The sequence below is a fragment of the Lactuca virosa genome, chromosome 6, assembly GCF_052849685.1.
Source record: "Lactuca virosa cultivar CGN04683 chromosome 6, Lactuca_virosa_CGN04683_v6, whole genome shotgun sequence".
In the NCBI taxonomy this organism is placed as follows: domain Eukaryota; kingdom Viridiplantae; phylum Streptophyta; class Magnoliopsida; order Asterales; family Asteraceae; genus Lactuca; species Lactuca virosa.
In genome coordinates this window covers 1207829-1231442 of record NC_136431.1, presented here as the reverse complement: position 1 = coordinate 1231442, position 23614 = coordinate 1207829, and the positions used below count along the sequence as shown (strand labels likewise).

Genomic DNA, 23614 nt, shown 5'->3' with positions numbered 1-23614 from the left:
TCCTAAAAAAACTCCTAATGAAGCGGTCGAGTTCTACGCACCCTCCTCTGCCTCCATCTTAAACCCAAAAAGAAACCACCAGTCGCCATCGCCACCTGCTCCATCTTGAAGAAAAGGTGAATTCTAACTCCTCCACCTTAGACAACAACCCTGATTTCTCAGCGTTACTCAAGACTTCGAAGAACAGCCTAACCCCAAACCACTCCTTTTTCCAACTTTAATCATACTTGTTCACCTGCAATTCACATAATCATACTCGAATTCTAAATCAAAAGGCGAAAACAATTTGAATCTAGTAGAAACATGCGATTGGGTATTTGGGGATTTAGGAATCGAGTAAAATATGGGAGATCTGGGGGAGTTTGGTGAGGTTTTTGATGGATATGACGGATGGATTTGCAATCTAGATTTTAATTTAATTACGTTTCAGAGAGAGAGAGCGAGAGAGAGAGAGAGAGAGAGAGATTTTATTTTTGTTTTATTTTTAATTGTTGTAATAAAAGAAAAATGGAAAATAAAATAATAAAGGGCAAATCTGTCATTTTAAAAAAGTTCATAGGAAATTGGACCAAACTCGCAACAAAATGAAACTATTGGACCATCCTTGCGAGCCAAACCCATTTTGGACCAAAGTTGCTAGTTTTAACATACCACATGGACCATTCTTGTAATTTTGTCAAAAGTAAATGAATGAAACATATCATTTCAAAATAAATGGGTTCTGAAATTGTACTGCATGCATTAACATTCTTGTACATTATGCATTAAGAGGCTATGTAATAACACTCACATGCATCAAATTTGTTTTTGTATATATTTATAATTATGATCTCTCGTCGTATAATTAAATGTCATATATTCTGGCTTCCATCTTTCAAAATGAGAATCAATTTTTAAAAAAAGATTATAATTAGTATAACAATGAATTTCTGATTTTAACAATTTTTCCAGATAATCTAAATTTGGAATATTATAAAGTTTCAATTAATTTAATTATTATCGTAATACGAGTGAGATGGTGAACGGGCAACAAGCTGTGTCGTTAAGCCATTGTGTATGGTAGCTAATTTTTTTGAAAACTAAATCCATAAATTTAGAGCATATAACATTGCTATGTATGATACGTTGTATTCTATTAAGAAGTTTCACCGCATATGGTGTGAGAAAACCAAACGTGTCAAATGCAAATGGTATGAGCATTTGTTGATTTTTTATGTACGATTTTTTTATGTTTGGTGACATTGTCTGTAGCAACTTCCGTCATGAAACCCCCAGTCCTCAAGCCCACGAGAGGGGATACCCTTGTAAGGTCCACACATGTATGTTTACCTCCAACCCATCCAAAAACCAAAACGTCAGTCGGTCTAAGGGTACACATGTGTGTTTTCCTCCAACCCATCCAAAAACCAAAACGTCAGTCAGTCTAAGAGTTGACTTTCTTTCTGTCTGGACCGTCAAGAAATCACATGTGTCTCTTTCTTGGTGGAAACCCCAACACGCTTAAATATGTCAAACAAAATATCCCTATCCATATTGTGTCTGTATTTGCACCTCGGGTGTTCTTTACAGTAAACTGCATGTTCTCCAAAATAGTCCAATCATGCCTTGCGATACATCAGACATATCTCGTTAGCTGAGAATATTGGAATCATGAGCCAATATTTGAGGATAGTACGATACTCCATAACAGAAATATGTTGGTCAAACTCATCTATAGTGATAGGTAGAAGAAAATCTTGCGCATGTGGTGCACGTAAGTACTGGAAAACCGCTTTCTTCCGAGCCGTCATGTCGAAATGCACTTCCATATTTTTGACAATTTTACGAAAAAGGGCACTCGTCAGTGTATTCTAGAATTCAAAGTCTAAAATCATAATCTAATCGAATTTTCTCATCACACTCTACTAAAAGTTATATTTTCCTTTTCATTTATAATATATATGTTGTAAACCAATATAAAAAGTGTTATATTTTAAATTTGTAAATTTAAAGAACCGAGAAGTCATGGTGTTAGGTTTTTTTTTTTGAAAGAGCCAAAGTTTAGCAAACTAAGTCATGGTGTTAGGTTTGTAGAACACAAAATATAACTAATTTATTTGTTAGATTAAACAGACAGTAGAAATTAGATAATATTTGTAATTTAAGACTTTTATCCGTTCTTTTAAAGTTATTCTATGATGATTATATTTATTAGTTATTTTTTATGTAGATTATATATTCTAATCTATGATTTATTTATTAACTTGTTAATATTGTTGTGTTTAATTTATAGTTGTTAATTCGGCTAAAAAATCAATAGAATTTTGCGAAAAATAGATGCAGGTGTAAGCCTTCTTTATCTAAAATTTTTGGCTCTATCCCTGAACCGAAAAGTTAATTATCTTAATAAGTCAATTTCTTTTTCTTGACAACAAACCGGCCATTGACGTTTTTTGATCGTAGATGAGTATGACACGTAATATATGTCTTGTCCAAGAAAAATTAATCAATAGCAAGCATCGACAAGTGATTGGATTTATAACAACCTTTAATTAATTACCTATCAAACATATTTTTGGAATTTACATACAAATTAAAATGTTCAAAAGATATGCTATTATAGATTTTTTTTTTTTTTTTTTTTTTTTTAAAAAGCAAGCTAGTGTACAAACTACAAAGTACTGATTCAGCCATGGACGGAGTAAAAGAGAAAAAATAGCCAACATGGAATCTACATAGAAATTGAAATGTTCAAAAGATATGCTATTAGGTTAAAAAAAACTAGTGTTCAAAGTATTGATACAACCATATATTAAAGTAAAAGAGAAAAAACAGCCACATACAACCCTAGATTAGATAACAGGGGAAACTAGATACCAGGTTATAGACTATAGCAGTAAATTTTTGCTAAGAGACAAAGCAATGACCATCTTTAAGAGTATTGGGTATGTGCAATGGTGTTATGAAGCCAACTATTGTCACCTCACATTTCAACATGTTATAACATGAAGTGGGGGGTGGCATGCATATTGTGACATCCCCATTTTCACGGCTAGAAAATACCGATTTTGTTTATGCTTTATAAAAATCAGAGTACCTCTTTTAGTGAAAATGTTGCGGAATTTGTTCCCATAAACATGATAAATACGTTATCAAAACATTTCCGAAGAAATGTATTTTTATTCATTTTAAAACATTTGGGATGTCATCGTCAATACAGAAACATAATCATAAACAGAACTTACATTCATTTACACTAGTGATCTACATCTCTTTAATCTCTCAGTGTAATGTAACTTCGTATCGACATCTGTGATACAAATAAGCTTGAGTGGGTCAGGTTGGGAAACCTGGTGAGTACACAGGGATTTCAATCCCACAATATTATATCATATATATATAATTTAGAACTCACAAAATATATAATTTCACCATATATATATATATATATATATATATATATATATATATATATATATATATATATATATATATATATATATATCAAAAGTCGATCTATAGAGACGACATGTCGTCTGGAAAGAGTTTTCAAACATTGACCATATAGCGTTGACCAGAAAAGTTATGCAGACGACAAGTCGTCTGCATAGGCTCGGCGGGAAGGGGCAAAATGTTTGCGGTATATCGAATTTCTATACCGACGACAGGTCGTCAGGATGAGGAAATAAAAACATATTTTTTTATTTATTTTAATTCTTTGTCGCAGAAAAGCTATACGATGCCGTTTTGGTCAGCCTATGCAGACGACATGTCGTCTCTATAGGGTACTTAAAAATTAATTTTGATTTATTTTTTATCCGGCTTGCAGAAACGGAATACGGTGTTGTTTTGGTCAAGCTATCCAGACGACATGTCGTCTGGAAAAGGTGGGACCGATCCGCGTGAAAACATTTTTTTATTTTATTTTATTTTTTAATGAAACGAAGTGGAACTGCGCCATTTTTGTTTACCTATAGAGACGACATGTCGTCTCTATAGGGTTTCGCTGTAACAAAAACCCTTTCAGCCTTCATTTTCCAGTCGGCTGCCCAGGCATTTTCCTCTCAATTGTTTCGGCGATCCCAGTCTTTTCCGGCATTCCACTTCATTATCCAGCTAAAAGGTAAGGTTTTGGTCATTGATTTCTTCTTAATTAGTAATAGCTTGAGTTTTTATTCCGATTTTGAGGGATTTTTTTCCGGTTTTGGAGCCCTAAAACACTGCTGTCGGCCGGACAACGGTGAACACCGCCATAGAAAACAATTTCCGGTGATATACCTCTCTTCACCACCGATTTTAAGGTTGGTTTTTTTTGTTTTTTTCCCTGCTTAAAGAAACGTGAATGCATGAATGCAGTGTTGATATATATTTTTTTCTTGTTCCTTCAATACATACACTATGATATATATACTTTTTAGATATTTTTTTTGGTTAATTGCTTATATATATGCATTTTGAGGAATGAAAGTGTATTTTGGCAACCAATTTCTCTTAAGAAATTATACAGTGAAAATTACAATAATGCCCTTGAGGCTAACAAGCTTTTAACGAACTCAATCATCTAACGTCTTATGAAAAATATTTTACAGTAATTGGTTTGCTTGTTATAATTTTTATCATTTATTTATTATTATTACACATTTTTGAAAAACTTTTAAAGTTATAGTAAGCCATTTATTGTAAAATAACTTTTATAGTGAAAATTACAATAATGCCCATTGTGGTATGATTGTATGAAATTGAATGTATGTTTGAAATTGGATGAAAATTTGTATTGTATGTTTGATTTTGAAATTGGATGAAAATTGGAATTGGATGAAAATTGGAATGGTATGTTTGATTGTATGAAATTGGATGAAATTGGAATTGTATGTTTGATTTTGATTTTGTATGATGTTTGATTTTGTATTTAGATGTATACATTTTGTATTGTGTGCCTAAAATGAAATGAAAATTAGAATTGAATGTATTGTGTATATGTATGATTATATGATACTTTTGTTAATTGATAAGTTATTTTTGTATTTAGATGCTATTGTTTGTATTGTAAGATATGGTTTCAAAGTGCTTAATTTTGTTAGTGACTTAATGTTGGTCATGTACCACTTCATTATAGGACTTGGAGAAGTGTTCCTTTCCATTACTATGAAGCTATGTATCCTGAGATTGAAGTAAGTACAAAATACTTTTTATATGTGAAAAATTTTATACTTTTTAAATATTTTTTTTACTAATTAAATTTGTTTTTTTATTGCAGACATATTTTAATCTTGATATGTATCGGGGTACAGATCTGTGGGAAGCCGTTCGAGCGACTGTACTGAGCGACTGCCAAAGAGCTTATAAACAACACAAACATGACGTGAAAAATTATTTTGATAGTGTTGGTGGATATGATGATGTGGAAGGTGCAAGACAAACTCCACCGGATGATATGGACGACAAAACTTGGGGATAATATGATCGATCTTCTTTTTTTGGATGAGGGTTATAGGAAGCAATGAAAAGAAGGTAAAGAAAGCAGGTCCAAACTTCAATTTACGAGTTCTCATGGAAGTAGAACATTTGCAGACAGACGACGTGATGAGGTAATTAAATTTATTTGTATTTTATAAAAATTTTATTAACACTTATATAAATATATTAATTGTTTTTGGCTTATTATAGAGAGAAAGAGGAGAAGACCCGCAACATATCGACGGTTGGAGACAGATGCGATTTAAAGAAAGTCGGGGTTGGTGTACACCGCAAGCAGAAGTAGTTTGGGTAAGTAATAAACAAAGTTAACAAGTTGTTTGATAAATATGTTATTATTATTATTATAGTTAGTTTAAGGTATATTATTATTATTTTTGTGTATAAATTTAGTTATTTTTTTTAATTAATGTATTTTTATTGTTTTCTTTATTTTAGGAAAACATTCAACGAGAGAAGATGGTGATGCAATCACAGCTCGGGGAGAACGAAAAGTTAAATGAAGAACAATGCCTCGCTCTTGCCCTCGGTGAGAGACGTGGGCATATTCGCGGAATTGGAAGGAAACCAAGCATCAACAATAATTTATTTCCAAATGAACATACCAAACGTTCCAAAGCTTCCACATCCCAATCTTCAGATAATCCCCAAGTTGCTGTATTATCCCAACAAATTCAAATCATGCAACAACAAATGCTACAAATGAACCAAATGTTTAATAACACTTTCGCGTCTGTCATACCAAACTTCCAACCACAACCAATGCCACAATTCCAGTTTAATCCCAATATGTTTTCACAAAATACCCCCGAAACATCCAATGAACTCGCGGAGGATGATGATGATGATGATGTTGATGATGGTGGTGATGATGATGATGAGGAGGAGAACTAGAATGGTAACGACAACAATGTTTGTTAAAAACTTGTTTTTTTTTGTTATTTTGTTATGTAGTAGAATTTGAATGATATGTTATGTTTATTAAGTGTTTTTGGATTTTAATGGTATGTTATGTTATGTTATGTTTATATTATTCTGCAAATATCCCTTTTTGATTTATTTTAAATGGTATATATAACAAAACCTGTGGAAAATATTTTAAAAAAAAGGGCTATAGAGACGACATGTCGTCTGTATAGCTTTATAACTGTAAAAAACGGTTTTCCCATTCCAGACGACATGTCGTCCGTATTGATCAACTTTTCCAAATGACAAGTCGTCTCTATAGGGTCACACTTTTACCGATTACAAGTCGTCGGTATAGGGTCCGAATAAAACTTTTTCTTATTTTCTCGAAAATCAATCCCGACGACCTTTTACAGACGACATGTCGTCTGGACTGGCTATGCTATACCGACGACACCTGTCCCAACGATATTTTCGACTTTTAGCGACGGACCTATACCGACGACTTTTTACAGACCACATGTCGTCTGTATAAGTTTTAGAGACGACAAGTCGTCTGGACAGAGTCCAAAATTGTCGTCTGCATAGGGCTCGATCCTTATAGTGTAATGACGAATGATTATGTCCTATCCATACTCCCGGACTGAGGACGACTGACTATGTCTTAATCCATACTCCCGGACTAAGGACAACTGACTATGTCTTAATCCATACTCCCGGACTAAGGACAATTGCCTATATCTTAATCCATACTCCCGGATTAATGACAGTTGACTATGTCCAATCCATACTCTCGGACTAGGGATAATGACTATGTCTAATCCATGCTCCCGGATCAATGACATCTACTAAAGTTCTATTCTCTGAGTATAACTCACTCGTACTCGTAAGAAAATACTACCCAATATTCCTCATAATTAATTTAGGTTTACTCTTTATCCTAAATCATCATATATAATCAGGTATGTTCTTTAACACGTATTTCAGGCAACATCAATTAACTCCCACATAAACATATAATTAATACTTCAATCAATACTTGTATTAAAATCATGTTCATGAAAGGGACTATGCACTCACACATAAACTCTTTAACAAATATTTAACTCTTTAACAGATATTTAATATTATAATTAATACTTGTATTAAAACCATGTTCATGAAAGGGACTATGCACTCACTTGATAAGGTGGTGACTCGGTACTCGGACAGCGCTTCGTTTACTTTAAAATAATTTCCTTCGACGAAACCTAGTATTATTACCACTAGATTTTAGTCTAATATTTACTGTGACTAATTATTAGTCTTATTATTATTATTATTATTATTATTATATAAGCGTTTAAACAATACTTTCCAATCACTATGTACAGACACGGGCCAGACATAAAACACCGGACGGCAGGACCATTTTGGCATATAGCACTTCTGAAATCCAACAACCCTATGCGGCCCTTTAAACTAAATTCCCCGTACCGCGAGTAGTTAAAAAGATATTATAACGACACTTATATAAGTCATAATAATAGCTCAAATATTTATTATAAGTTCATAATAATAATACTAATTTTAAATATAAGCTATATTAAAATAGGTAAGCATAACTTACTTACAAGGGAGTTTTAGCTAGGAGTCGGGCTCTGCAGGGGCAGAACTTCGTCGCTGAATCTTTCTAAGAAAGATTCGTACAGCACTTCAACGCTCACCTTACTATACTAAAACTACAGAAAGAGAAGTCGAATCACTAGGGACCGAAATGCTCGGGGGATAAGAAGAGAAAGACTCTTGAATCAAGAGAATGGTGCAAGAAATATGAGAGCCCAAGCCTCTTATTTAGAGTAATTGAATTTTCAAAAATTACCTTCATAGTTACTTAATGACCTTATAGTTATATAAACAACTAAACACCCCTTTATAATACTATTTTAAATAGATTTAACGATATTTGTACTAAATTAATGTCGAAAGTATTCAACACTAGTCTTATAATGACCCTATCGTCGATACCTTTCTAATGATATATACATATGTATATATATGTGTACGTATATATGATTTATACTTTATTTTAATACGTAAATATGTTATTTTAATTTGTAACTCGTTCATACGAACTCCGTTTTTGACGCTCTTTATATCCACACGTAGGTCGAGACGTACTCTACAACTTTTATTTAGACTCCGTCGGCTAATTTTGATTTTATTTTTAAAGTTATATTTTTAACAGGTCGGGACAGGAAAAGTTCGTTAAAAATTTATAACTTTTTCATCCGACGTCCGTTTTCTTGTCTTTTTACCGTTGCACTACTATTAATGAGATCTTCAATTCTCATTTAGGTTGCATTGGCCAAAAATCGATCGATCTAAAATTCGAATTTCGGGCTGTGCACTGCTATGTCAAATCTTAGAAAAATCATAACTTCCTCATACGAAGTCAGATTTTGACGTTATTTTTATGCACACTCTTGGTTTAACGTATATCACAACTTTCATTTAGATATATAAGGCTAAAAATTAGTTTATCAAAAATTCACTTTTTACGTTACGCGGTGTCGTGCCGGTTTCGCCGTAAAATTTCGACGGGCCATAACTTCTTCGTTATAACTCGGATTTCGGCGTTCTTTATATGTACGGAACCCTTGTAACATATACTATAACTTGGTTAAGATTAATCCTTCTAAATAATCTTCCATCAAAAACTTATTTTTGATGCTCCTTGTCTCTAAATTGACTAGCCCAGATCTGTGGGCATTACACATATGTTATAACATGTAATAACATGTTAAGAAGTAGAGAGAGAAAAAAGAAAGAATTTGATTGGTTGATGAAAGTAGACCTGGCAATTCGTGTATTCGTGTCATGAAAACGTGTCAGCCACGAATTTGACACAATACGATTACACGATGAGAAATAAGCTTTATCTCAATTTTTAAGATGTATTCATGTCGTGTATTCGTGTCGTGTCGTGTCTCTCACAGATTCGTGTCTTCGAGTCTGAAACTGCCAGGTCTAGATGAAAGCAAAAGCCAATCACATTTCTCGTTTTTGCTTGTCATCGTTACAACGAGTTGTGCCTTAACACCCCCTTAACTAGAAAGGGGGATGGTGTTCGTCTTGTTATGACCGGGTTATGAGGTGTCACATCAACAATAACATCACTTCTCGTTGCCCATACTGTGTGCTCTAACCAAGAACACAACATGTGTTGAAATCTAAATCCAAATCCTAGCATTCATTGGTCAGCTATGGAGAGGTAGACCATGAGAAAGCAAAATTTCAAGCACCAACATGAAAATATAAGCAACATTATAATAGCAACATTGGCTTTTGATCTGAGCTTTGTAGTGTAGTAACTTTCCAATCAATGTGGCAGACATGAGACTTGGATACTAACGCATTTCAGGGTAGGAAGTTGAGCACTTTGTACAAGCGAAATAACAAAAATCCAAATCCGGTATTTTGCATTCCGAAACAATGCTAAAAACCAAACAACACCCACATCTGGAATTGTGGTTGCATTAATTCCTTCAACCACAACAATTGGAGCATTGCAAGATAAATATGACAATAGCATGAATATTTGCATCTTGTAATTGAGATTTTTTTCCCGACCCTCTAGAAAGAAAACCCGAGTGAGCAAGAAGGAAAACACAAACACATTTTAAAAAGTGCAAAGTTATCGAACCATATGATCTTACCCTTGAGTTCCTTTTGATTAACACCCGCCCATCTACCTAAACTGTGATAGTAGCACATCTAATTAAACACACACACACACCAAACACATGTTATATCATGCCTACACCCCCACCCACAGCCAAAGTTGGAGATACAAATAAGCTAAACCTGATTATACAACTTGTGAAGCACCAAGAGGACCATTGGAGACAATTAAATTCAGCCATGACATTTTAGAATTGGGTATTTCCATTTAATCCACGAAAAGGACATTTTTTTTTCTTTCGGGCATTTATCCGTAGGAAGGATAAGATTTGGATTTGCATTACTAATGTAGTATGGGATTTTAGGATCATTGGAGTGGATCTTAAGATTTCCATTTAATCCAGCCATGACATTTTAGAATTGGGTATTTCCATTTAATCCACGAAAAGGACATTTTTTTTTCTTTCGGGCATTTATCCGTAGGAAGGATAAGATTTGGATTTGCATTACTAATGTAGTATGGGATTTTAGGATCATTGGAGTGGATCTTAAGATTTTGAAACGCCATAAAACCTAGATGTAAGTAAGGACTATAGTTTCTTACATGTCAACAAATGAATTTACAGACGATGAGGGAATCTTGTGGTTACAAAAGTCTTCAAGGGAAGGAGGAGTTGATTCCACTAGGGATGAGAGTGGATCCAAACCCGGACCGATAGACCCGGATCCGAAAACCGATTAATGGGATTTTATAGGACCGGAAACCGGACCGGTATATAGGAACCGGTTCCGGTTCGATTCCGGGTAAGGTACCAGGTAAAGTGGGTCTAGAACCGCAAAACCCGAAAACATTAAAGTGGGTCGGGTGGAACCGGTTAAAATAGGTCTAGAACCGGAAAATCCGGAATGTTTTGGTAATTATTTAGTGGTTGAACTTTGAAAATTTTCAACTTTGATATCCCAATTTCGGGGACTGTAAGTCATTGAATATAAAACAAAAAATGACAAAATTATAGTCTAAAATCATGTACAAACTCTAACCTACACATTGCAAAAAAACATCATGATAATCCGACTTTAAAAGAATTAGATATGCATTTTTAAAGTTTCACAAAATATAAAAATAAAGCTGAAAAACAGAATATTCACAGCATTGATATCCCGACTTTGGGGGACTGTAAGTCAATGAATATAAAACCAAAAATGACAAAATTATAGACTAAAATCATGTACAAACTCTAAACTATACGTTGCAAAAAAAAAAAAAAAAAAAAAAAAAAAAAAAAAAAAACTCATGATAATCCGACTTCAAACGAATTAGACATGAACTTTTAAAATTTCACCAAATATAAAAATAAAGCTGAAAAACAAAAAATTCACTGCTTTGATATCCCGACTTTAAGGGACTGTAAGTCAATGAATATTAACTCAAAAATGACAAAGTCATAGTATAAAATCATGTACAAACTATAAACTACACTCTGGAAAAAACATCATGTCAATCCGACTTTAAACGAATGAGATATGCATGTTTTAATATTTTCATAGAAACTGGTTCCGACCCCTAAAACCAGTTTCGGTTCTTAAACCAGGTTTACCCGGACCCGAAGAACCCGAAACCCGAATTACCCGGAACCCAGATAAAGTCATTATTTAAACCCGGGACCCAGACCGGTTCTACATATTCCGGTTCTAACGGTTCCGGTCCGGTTTTCCGATTCTAAATCTTATCCCTATCCATGACCACATCCCAACCACCCCATTACGATTTTTCTAGACCAAAACCTATCCCCCTTGTCCCACCATTTCCTAAAATCACGTCACCCAGCACCTCCATATACCCACCCACCCTCACTAGGGATCACAATTGGGAAGAAATAGTATGATTTTTTTTTCATACCATATATCATAACCATTTATTCGGCTGAAAGTTTCAGATTAGGTTTTCCTGTTGGATTCGAGTACTTTTGCCATCGCTAAAGAAGAATGACATCATGATTCCAAGCATTAAACACGTGCGTTGAGAGTTCAAAACCATCAAATAAGATAATTTTCTTGAGATGATCATCTCAAGGTTGATAACTAAATGATTAAAACATGGAGCAACTCCTTTTGGAGTGCTTCAATTACAGCTAACCAATAACCACCATTAAATAATTACATCTCGGCGGTAGTTTAGACATGATGATTTTATAAGGGAAATTTTACCATGCCCGTATCCGTTTTTTTTAATGAGCAAAAAAATAATGTGTTTTTCTAGAACTTGTCCATAAAGTATATCTCTAATAATTATTAGTTAAAATCACTAGCTTGTAATATACACATTCAATATCGGTTTTTTGTTCTAAAAATTATGATAAAATGTTGAATTTTGAACAATTAAATATTTTCCAAGACGTGGGACTGGATTCTAGTAAAAGTATGTCAACAGTTGAAGGAAGAAAAGTTAAAGTTTATATAATTATATCTTAGGGCCTTGTACAAATTTATAAAAAGTTTGTTACGGCATAAACTAACTAATTACCTAACAGTAACAGGGGATGAAAAGAAAATAACAAGAAAATAAACAAAAAGACCTGCTATGAGAATCCCAGCATACACCAAGCTTTGTGAAGTCTCCTGCTTGGGTGACTTGTACTTTATCTCACAACATTTCATTTTTTCCCTTTCATTCTCCAGAACATGATCCACATACTGCTGTGTGAAAATGGAGCTTTGAAGAATCTCAGTGCTGTTCACATTTGCATCTTGTAATCGATGATCATATAGCAGAGAAGATAAATCCACAAGCTGTTCTTCAAGTCCCTGTTTTTTTTTTTTTTTTTTTTTTTTTTTTTTTTTAATTCAATTCAATTATAATCATCGCATTCATTAATATTATTAATAATATAAAAACTTACATCCAAATATTTTTCGAGGCGTTGGACTAGTTCATGAGGAAAAGGCTCAGGCAAATTTGTTTCTTTTTTGTAGAATTTTTCAAGCCATAATTCGGTTGTTGTCTTGTTTTTCTTCCCCTTTACTGCTTCACCAAGTGGAGTTTTCAAATACTCCCCCGCAAAAGCTTGGACAGACTATTTAACAATTTTAAATAAGCACACCTTGTCAAGAATGAAAGTATTAAAAATAAATTTTCATTTTTGGTCCCTGTGTATAACTGATTTTCGCAATTTTGGTCCACTCGTTCCAAGTAAAATGAGTAAATGACTATTTTTGGGACCAGTTACTCTGAAAAAATAATAGAGAAACTAAAAAATAAAAGATAAAGTTACATTTTTGGTCCCTTGTTTGTGCATTTTGGTCCCAAAAAGGTTTCACTTTTAATTTCGGTCCTTATTTGAGATTTTTCTAACATTTTTGATCCATGTTCTAAGTAAAATGACTATATTTTTGGGACCAAAAATGTAATTTACTCTATAAAATAATAGAGAAACTAAAAATAAGAGATAAAGTTACATTTTTGTCCCCAAATATAACGGGTTTGTGCAATTTTGGTCCCAAAAAGGTTTCACTTGCATTTTGATCCTTATTTGAGATTTTTCTAACATTTTTGATCCATGTTCTAAGTAAAATGACTATTTTTGGGACCAAAATTGCAAAAAGTAGTTATATTCAGGGACAAAAAACAGACATTTTACTTGGAACGGGGACGAAAAACGTTACAAGAACAAAAAATGGAAGAGAAAACTTTTTGAGACAAAAATTGAAAAAAATCAAAAATACAAAGTGATCAAAAATGTAACTTATTCAAAATAAAATAAAAATAAAAATAAAAGCAAAATTTACCTCTGATGTCTCTCGAATCCTATGAAGAGCAGAGTCTACACGTGCATATATCGTATTTCTCTGAGTAATAAATCAATCCAACAAAATTAATACCAAATTATCATATCATTATCACCGTGCCTTTTTTATAGGCAAATGACATAAAAGCCCTTAAATTTTCAAAAAAAAATGCCGGTTTTACCCTTAGGCGTGTTTTAGGTCCAGTAAAGCAGGATGTTTTGTTATTTTGTTCATTTATATCATTTTAGCTGTTTTCAGGTAACCGGTACCGGTTACCTGATGCCAGTAAAGCCCTTAAGTTTTAAAAAATGTTCGGATTTACCCTTGAGTTTTCAAAAATGTTCGGAATTACTATTACTTTGATTATTATTATTATTATTATTATTATTATTATTATATATGTTTAATACGTTTTTAAATGTATAAAAATATTTTATAAATATATTTTTAAATACGTTTTTAAATGTATAAAAATATTTTTATAGATTTAAAAATATATTTACTTGTTTTTAGTATTTAAAAATATATTTACTTCTATTTAGTATTTGTATACATTTGAAAGTCAATGTACACCTTTAAATATATATATATATATATATATATATATATATATATATATATATATATATATATATTTCGTAGAAAAACATATTGTTTACATATAAATATAAAAATATCTATGTATATGGTTTATATTGTATAAAAGATATAATTATATGTATTTGTACATATTACTAAGTATAAATATGTTTTTTTGTGTGTGTGTGTGTGTGTTTTGGTTGATGAATCACCCAAAGAATAAAAAAAATGTTTCGTTTATATGTATTTTATCATATAAATATGTATAAATACATATCGTATACATATAAATATGAAATAAATACATATTTATACTTAGTAATATGTACAAATACATATAATTATACCTCTTATACAATATAGACCTTATAAATAGGTAATTTTATATTTATATGTAGACAATATGTTTTTATATGAAATAGATATATATTTATACCTGCTAAATACAAATAAATATATTTTTAATATATAAATACGTTTTTAAAGGAATACATAGGCTTTCAAATGTGTATAAATGCTAAATACAAGTACATATATTTTTAAAAATGTATTTATATCTATAAAAATATTTTTATATATTTAAAAATATATGTATAAAATATTTTTATACATTTAAAAACGTATTAAATAATAATAATAAGAATAATAATAATCAAAGTAAGGGTAAACCCGAACATTTTTAAAAACTTAAGGGCTTTACTGGCATGAGGTAAGTGACTTGGAAACCGGTTAAAAGAGTATAAATGAAGAAATTAAACAAAACATTCGGCTTTACTGACTGAAAACATGCCTACCAGGTAAAACCGACATTTTTATGAAAACTTAAGGGGTTTTATGTCATTTTCCCTTTTTTCTTTTAAGGCATAAAGAGCATTTGTTCATTATTCTTACTAGTGCAACATCTTGAAGCAATTGACTGATTTTAGAAGCATTAGAAAAAGGTCCAAATGGATGACAACCAGCAGCCAATAGCCAATTGACAACTGGCCTTTCGTGAATATGAGAAGCTTTTTCATATGGAGCACTTAATCCACCCACAACAGAAGCTAATCCAGCCACTATATGACGTTGTGCTTGTAATGGAACAACATGCCTTCTTTCTGTTTCCGACACATAACTACCCCCAAAAAGAAATAAAATATATGATTTCTTTTTTTTTTTACATAATTGTGAAAATAAAAGTGAGATTTACATACCTTAAGGGTATCTTTTCACTTTGATGCTGAAGGACAATAACAACATCGTTACTTGTCCACAAAAGGCTCTCATCATCCATCATAAGGTGTGGGTCCACATCAGCTAACGATAATACAAATCTGCAAAAAAAAAAATAAATAAATAAATAAATTGTAAAGTCGGTTTTTTTATTAACAATAAAAAGTGATATGAATTACTCACACAGGAACAACTCTTGTTCCATAAGTACGATGAATGTCTCCTTGTTTCTTTTGCACTATTTTGGTTTTCTTTTTTTTAGATTTAGAGTTAAAATTATAAGACCAATTAGGTTTATGTTTTAAAATTGAATCACTCGCACCATCTGGCTCATCCATCCAATGCTGTAAAAAATGGAACTACTGTCAGTGTAAAAATTTTATTAAAAAAAAAAAAAAAAAAAAAAGAGTAAATTACTTAAATGATCCATGTTGTATAGTGAAAAACTGAAAACTGCAGATTCAATCCAAGTTTCCATTTCGTTACAAGGAGTCTCCTCATGGTTTCAATTAGTTGTGGTTTTGGTCCCTCCAACTAACACTGACATTAAACCTTATATAATGACACTATTGTACCCTATTTTTTTTTCTTTTTTACAGTTGTCTTATATTTTATTTATCTATTATTGAGAGGGGTGGTCCCCTCTCAATAATAAGTATAATATAAAAAGAGACAGAATAAGGGTAAAAATGTCATTTTTTGATGACTTAAACTCTGTGAGTTGAAGGGACCAAAACCACAGGGACACTATTGAAACCTGCAATTTTCACTCGCTACCATACTACTACCATAGGAACATTTTTGTAATTTACTCTAAAAAAATATGTTACCATAAGTTATAATTTATAAACTAACCTGACGGAGGAAAAATTTATCAGAAAGTGAAGGGTCTGAGACTTCAAGCAAACCAGATGCTAACACATCAGCAGATCGTTCCATTTCCTATTATTAAAGAATTTGTACAATTAAATATATTGTAAAAAAAAATTACATTTTTGACCCAAAAGTATTAGTAATATATTGCAATTTGTACCTCTTTAAGAATAGCACCATCAAGATATGTTTTTGTATGAACATGAAAACGTCCATCTTTTTTAGTTTCCTGTAATGAATGGCCTCTCATAGCTTTTGAAACAGCAATTGCTAATTTTTCATGAACATGTAAAGAATGTGAGCCACCAATTATCACTACTTCTTCCCCTTTGTGTACCATTTTTTTAACCTAAAAAATAAAGATAAAGAAAACGATGAAAAAAAAAAAAGATATTGTAATTTGTAAAGGTTATGATTTTGGAGAAAAGAAATGCACCTCGGCTTTAATGGCTTCCATATCTATACTGTAGTTCTTGCCTTTTTCCATGATGTTAAATCGGTTATGATTTTGGAGGACAATTATTGGTATAAGTAGCCTTGTTGCAAGATCTACTGTTTCAAATCTGACATCTGGAGCAATAACATGTTGAACTGTGATCCCAATTATAGCAGCAAGTTGACCAATAAAGTTGTCATGTGTAGTGGAATGATGATTAGCAGAAACTGAGGATTGAGGAAACATTGTATTTCGCAAACGTGGAAGCGTTTTTGAACTAACACTTCCTTCTTCTGTTTCGATTTTTCCATATGTACATGGGCCTGCTGAGATGTCAATCACAACAAACCTACCACCCAAGGGTAAATCAGTCAATTATATTTTTATGAGTATTGAGTATTGAGTATTGAGTATTGAGTATTGACTTACCTTCCAGAGCCAAGCCATACTTGAGATGCTCCACCTCCATTATAATGATAACGATAAATGTAGCCTCCTTCTTGTTTCTTTATTTCTTCTTCAGTTAACTGATTTGAATCATGTTTTAAATTATTAAGATCAATATCATGATTCCTAGGATCCATTCTAACCTGTAAAACAATAATCAAGCAAGGAAACATGAGTCATTCATTAAGCCATTAACAAAACAATGGATAATAATACAAAATGAGGGATGTTAAAACATACTTTATCAAAATTCACAATAAATATTGCTGTTGGCATAGGTCTATCTGCCTCTTCAGCATTATATCCCATATTGTCAAAGTCAAACAAGTAGGAGTAAAGCTTCTGAAATTCTGGCTCCACAACTGATGCATCTACATCAAATGCTGGAACTTCCCTTCCAAAATCAGACTACAATTTACATATTTTGAAGTTCAATAAAAAAATCAAGCTATATAATTGTACAAGTCGCTTGTCAAAGTCCAACGAATAAATGATTAATTACCTCTCTGGCTGTTCCAGAAGGAACCATGGCTGCTTTTAGAGCTTTTTCAAGTGCTATCAGTTCTGGCTGTGCAGCCTGTAGAAAGCGAAAAGGAAAAAAAAAAAAAAAAAAAAAAAAAAAAAAAAAAAAAACATTTTTCAATACTTTTAAGATGTTTCTATGGTGAACAAAGCAAATAGATTGAGCTAAATATGTAGAATGAGCTTACTGGAAATGCATTGAACACCATGTGATGTTCAATATCAAGAGGCTCTCCAGTTTCTAGACATGAGGGCCTGTGAGAAGGAAAGCCTACTCGTAGAAACTCTTCAAGTTTTTGTGAATCCATTGTATATCTGTAACCTCCATCTCCACTGAAACCAATCAGGACGACATTTACTTCAAGTGGGACTTGGAAGGGAACCTGCATCAAGTTATTACATCACAAAGTTTTTTGTGAATCATTTGTATGTCTATAACCTCCACACTCGGATTTGCTTCAAAGTTAATTTGATGAAATCATCGAAATTATATAGTTATTGGAATTACATACGGATCAAGAATGTACTTTAGATATGTTAAGTGAATTTAACAAAAACAAAAACTGAAACTTGAAGAGAAATGTAACAGCAGATTTTTAATCTACCGAACTTGTACTTCGTAATCGTAATTGATTAGAATCAAGCTTGATTAGATAGAAATTACTATCAGATTAGATTCTCAAGATTGTACCTCAGCGCGTGAATGGAGCATACTGCGAACATCCGATCGAATACTATCTTTAACGTCTTGGAAAGCACTGTGGTGCCATTGGGGATGACCCGGATCTCTTCTGTAAGCTTGAGGCGAAGCTGATTCTGAATTTTTCAGTAGAAGAAATACGAAAAGACATAAGAGGATGCTAGGAATCGACTCCATTTTTAAAAATCAAAGCTTTCTTAGCCCTAACTTATTTCTTCTTCATGTAAGAACTTTTTCCGTCAGCGAGTATTTTGCTCTTCAGCCCGTCGCCAGGGATGGCGTTTACTAGTGAAGACTAAGGCAATGCGGCCGTGGTTTTTTACTTGCAAAAATGGTCCCTTAGTTTTATATAAAAACTTAAGTCCTAACTTTTTTTTAACCATTAATCTTTTAGCATTTTTCTTGCAAAAATGGTCCATTCTATATACGGCTCAAAGAATACCCGTTAACCCTCATTGCGTCCCTTGTATGCGAGGGCATTTTCGTCCAATATTTTGTATCTATCCCCTTTGAACGTTTGAATGTCTTTATAAATAGAACATTTCTCTCAACTCTCTATAAGTGAACTTCTTCACATACCCATACACATCAATTATATAGGATTGTGAAATTCAAAAGAATAGAAAATGGCATTTTGCAACTGTGGTCGATATGCGATGGTAGTAACCTCATGGACGATCACCAACCCTAATCGGATGGTTCTAGTCTTGTTCAAAACCTAAGTCGAGGTGTCGTAGTCTCATAGATCCATGGTAACAGTGGCAGATGTGTGTGGTGCCCGGGGGATCCCGGGCCACTGCTCCGCTTCGGTCCGTTAGGGTAAAAAAAAAATTCTATTAGGTGCACCGGCTTCAAATTCGTTCGGGTGACACTATACTTTCGAGAATTCGAGGCCCAAAAAATAAAAGCATAAAAAATGCTAGTCCAACAAAATAAAGAAAATTAGCCCAATAGCCCAAATGCATTTTGAGTTTGTGGCCCAAGTTGCTTATTAAGTTTTTAACCCAATTTAGAATTAGCCCAATACCCCAAATCTCTATTAGGTCCATCGGCATTTTGAAGAAAAGAAATTGGAGTGCTGGACGCCTGGACGAACGAGACTACAGAAAAGAAAAAAAAATCGGCACATGTGAAGTGAAGGCTGTCGACGAAGAAAAAAGAAATCGGACATTCGGACTTGCTTCCTTCAATCGATTTCAACCATTCAAGTGTTCAACCATTCGATTTTGCTTGGCTTGGCTTGGCACTCCTTTCAATCCTACAAATACAATGAAACAAGTAAGTATTGATAATTTTAGGTTTATGAAATTAGTCAAATTAGTTGCTTTTTTGTTGAAATTTCTTATTGTTTAGGTGAAAGTAGTAGTTGTTAACCTTGAAATTACTTGTTTACTTGAAATTAGGTAGTTGTTATTTGTTAACCTTGAAATTACTTGGAATCTTGGATGGCTTATTTGTTTGATATTGAATTGTTAGGATAAAATTGGGTCTTTTTTTGGAAGAACAAGCATCAATAAATCAAGTGTTGGAGAATCCTTGATTTAAGTTTTGAAGAATCCTCTAAAAGACCATGTCCTTCTAATCAATCATTCCCTTCGGTTTCTAATGTAAATCCACAACCTACAACTACTCCAATTACAAATGTTGAATTGAAAGATCTTCCAAAAGACCCGGGTGTTAGACCAAAGATTACAACTTACCATCCAAATCAAAGAGATGAAATAAGGAGGGCATATTTGCTTCAAGGACCTTGTCAACCAAGGGGTCATATATTCCCTTCAAAGAAAATAGGTTCAAAAGAAAGACGTTTTGTTGTTAAGTGGTTTGATGACTTTGATTAGTTAGAATATAGCATAAAAGAGAACAAAACATTTTGTTTATTTTGCTATGTATGTGGAGACATGGTGGGAAAACAACATGGGAGAGATGCATTTGTTTCACAAGGTTTTGATAGTTGGAATAAAAGACAATCATTGAGAGATCATATGGGTGGTATTGATAGTTTTCATCACAAAGCAAAAGAAAATTGTGAATTTTTATTGAAAGAAAAACAATCTATTAGTGCAGCCTTCAAGAAGCAAACCAAGATTGAGGAGAGTAATTATAAACTTCGTTTAGGTGCTTCAATTTGGTGTTGTAAATTTTTATTGAAAAATGGTTTACCATTTCGGGGTCATGATGAGTCGAATGACTCTCTTAATAGAGGGCTTTTCTTGGAGTTATTATCTTTCTTGAGAGACCATAATGAAGGCATTCGCAATGTTACCTTAGAAAATGATCCTCAAAATAATCAAGTGACGTGCCCGAGGACTCAAAAGCAAATTGTTGAATGCTTTTCAACAGAGATAGTTTTAGATATTTGCAAAGAAATTGGTAAAGATGTGTTTTCTTTATTGGTTGATGAATCTAGTGATGTATCAAAAAAAGAACAAATGGCCATAGTTTTGAGGTATGTCGACAACCGTGGAGTGGTGAAGGAAAGATTCATTGGAGTGGTGCACGTGAAGGATACATCCTCTTTGACTCTTAAAGCAGCCATAGATGACGTTTTTACCCGTAACAATTTGAGTATATCTCAGGTAATAACATTTTTTCTTCCTTATTATGAATTTTAATTGAATATTATTCGCTTTAATGTTTAATATCTTTTTTATCAGGTAAGAGGACAAGGTTACGATGGGGCAAGCAATATGCGAGGTGCATTTAATGGTCTAAAAGCTTTGATTTCACAAGATAATGATTCAACGCATTATGTGCATTTCTTTGCACACCAACTTCAGTTAGTTATTGTGGGTGTAGCAAAGAAGCATGATGGTGTTGACGATTTTTTTGAGCAACTTTCTTTGGTGGTTAATGTGGTAGGTGGTTCATGTAAAAGACAAGACATGCTACGGGAAAGTCAAAGAGAAAGGGTGCAAATGTCAATTGGAAATGGTGAACTTGAAACTGGAAGAGGGTTAAACCAAGAGAGTTCGCTTATTCGAGCGGGAGATACAAGATGGGGTTCACATTTCAAAACCATCACAAGTTTGGTGAACTTATTTCCGGAGGTTCATCATGTTCTTGCTTATGTCGAAGAGGAAGGATCCACTTTAAGTAACCAAAATCAAGCATTTGGTATCTTAAAATATTTCAAGACATTAGATTTCGTGTTTTACTTACATTTGATGTATGAAATTCTACACCTCACGAACGTATTGTCAAAGCATCTTCAAAAAAAGGATCAAGATATTTTAGAAGCGGCTTCTTTGGTTAAAGGGACAATGGACGCATTGAAGTCTTTAAGAGACATGGGGTTTGCTAAACTTTTATCGAAGGTATTCTCTTTTTGTCAAAAACATGATATTAATATTGTGGAGATGACGGAAAATTATGTCACATCAAGAGGCTGTAAGACTAAAGTTACTAATCAATTTCATTTTGAAGTTGAAATTTTCAACACCGTCATGGATATGCAAATTATAGAATTCGGGGACCGATTTAGTGAACTTAGCACCCAATTACTAGAATACATGGGGGCTTTGAGTCCTTGTATTCATTTGCTAAATTTGACAAAACAAAGTTGTTAAAGTTGAGTGAGTTATACACAAAAGATTTTGATGATGCGGAGAGGATGCAACTTGATGGTGAACTTGAAATATATTATCACGCTTTGCATAAAGATGACCGGTTCACTAGTTGGCAAGGAATTTCCGACCTTTCTCGTTTGATGGTGGAAACGGGGAAACATCGGTCTTATCCTATGGTTTATAGGTTGTTGAAGTTGGTTTTGGTTTTACCCGTTGCAACCGCAACGGTCGAAAGATGTTTTTCAACGATGAAGTTTTTGAAGACGGATTTGCATAACAAAATAGGTGATGATTTTTTGAACGATGCCATGATTTCTTATGTTGAAAAAGAAGCACTTATGAAAGTGAAGATCGAAGATGTAATGGATCGGTTTCAAAAAATGTGTACCCATAGATGTCAAATTTAGATATTAAGATGTAATGGATCGATTTGATGTACTAGTACTTTTAACTTTTTTTATGTTATTATATTCGGACGAAAATAGAAAATAAAATTAGTTATAATTCTTATGTATTATGTATTTATTGACATTGTTAAACTTAAAGTCAATGAAACTACTTAAGATAATTTCACCAACTGATATTACAAATATAGGATCAACCTTTTGCATTTACATCACTTGGAATGTTACCAAATATGACAATATAGTTTATAGACAATGTTACCTAATATCCCAAATAGCAATATACGTTATAGAAAAATAGGCAACATGCATTAGACATAGCATGTACTTATATAAAAGTCTAATTAACTTGTCTTGGGATACAAACACCATTTAAAAAAAGACATGGCAAGTTAGTATGCCTTTACTTACACTTAGCTAATAAATCCAAAAAAATATTGAAAAACCTAACCAAAAAGGCTCCAACTCTCCAACATCATTAACCCCCAATATTGAGATTTCCTCCGCAACAAACCATACTAATGTATGTTCATTCATTGGCACTTTATGCGCCACCGCCGTAATGTCCCAAAAATTTATAAGGTAAAATTTTCATTTTTAAATCAATGAAACATACAACGAGTTGTTCCAAAGCCGATCAAAGTGAATATACTATTTAAACATTAGAGTAATTTTATTAATTGCTAATGCGGAAAACTCTGGGGGATGCTGTGCAGTCACGTCGGGCCCTTCCATTTCGTACCGAAAGTACCTGAAACCCTAAATATGAAATCGTAAGCACAAAGTTTAGTGAGTTCCCCAAAATACCACATACCCAAAACATACAAGTGTCATGGGCTACCCCCATGGTCTTTCCTTGCAATGCTGAGGGCCAAATATCGGTCTTACATACAAGTGTCATGGGCTACCCTCATGGTCTTTCCTTGCAATGTCGAGGGTCAAATCTCGGTCTTACATACAAGTGTCAGGGGTCAGATCCTGGTCTTTCCTACAATTGTCAGGGGCCAGATCTTGGTCTTTCATACAATTGACAGGGCCAGATCCTGGTCTTTCATCCAAG

At 33.1% G+C, this 23614-nt stretch overlaps 2 protein-coding genes across 2 annotated transcripts; one reads left to right on the top strand and one right to left on the bottom strand.

Annotated features, from left to right (window-relative positions):
* Positions 1 to 12454: 12454 nt before the first annotated feature.
* LOC145119850 (uncharacterized) lies at positions 12455 to 18885 on the bottom strand. The gene is made up of 14 exons (XM_079055614.1): positions 18573 to 18885; positions 18070 to 18264; positions 17862 to 17936; positions 17600 to 17767; positions 17342 to 17502; positions 16913 to 17261; positions 16637 to 16825; positions 16459 to 16545; positions 15787 to 15947; positions 15585 to 15704; positions 15280 to 15505; positions 13810 to 13869; positions 12924 to 13097; positions 12455 to 12828 (listed from the first exon to the last, which is right to left on the bottom strand). The coding sequence occupies exons 1-14, from the start codon at positions 18756 to 18758 to the stop codon at positions 12544 to 12546; spliced, it is 2436 nt and encodes an 811-aa protein (XP_078911740.1). The 5' UTR covers positions 18759 to 18885; the 3' UTR covers positions 12455 to 12543.
* A 1597-nt stretch (positions 18886 to 20482) lies between these two features.
* On the top strand, positions 20483 to 22799 carry LOC145119737 (uncharacterized). Its single transcript, XM_079055454.1, has 4 exons — positions 20483 to 21160; positions 21239 to 22112; positions 22175 to 22509; positions 22746 to 22799. Exons 1-4 carry the CDS (start codon positions 20483 to 20485, stop codon positions 22797 to 22799), a joined length of 1941 nt encoding a protein of 646 aa, XP_078911580.1.
* The last annotated feature ends 815 nt before the right edge of the window (positions 22800 to 23614 follow it).

Bases quoted from the DNA above. Each gene is read 5' to 3' on its own strand.
- LOC145119737 (XM_079055454.1), top strand. From the start codon at position 20,483: ATGGTGGGAAAACAACATGGGAGAGATGCATTTGTTTCACAAGGTTTT. The intron at 22,113-22,174 runs GTATTCATTTGC...TATACACAAAAG, and splicing joins CATGGGGGCTTTGAGTCCTT to ATTTTGATGATGCGGAGAGG. The intron at 22,510-22,745 runs GTAATGGATCGG...TTACAAATATAG, and splicing joins TGAAAGTGAAGATCGAAGAT to GATCAACCTTTTGCATTTAC.
- LOC145119850 (XM_079055614.1), bottom strand. From the start codon at position 18,758: ATGGAGTCGATTCCTAGCATCCTCTTATGTCTTTTCGTATTTCTTCTA. The intron at 17,262-17,341 runs GTAAGTCAATAC...CTTGGGTGGTAG, and splicing joins GTATGGCTTGGCTCTGGAAG to GTTTGTTGTGATTGACATCT. The intron at 16,546-16,636 runs GTACAAATTGCA...CTTTAATAATAG, and splicing joins ATGGTGCTATTCTTAAAGAG to GAAATGGAACGATCTGCTGA.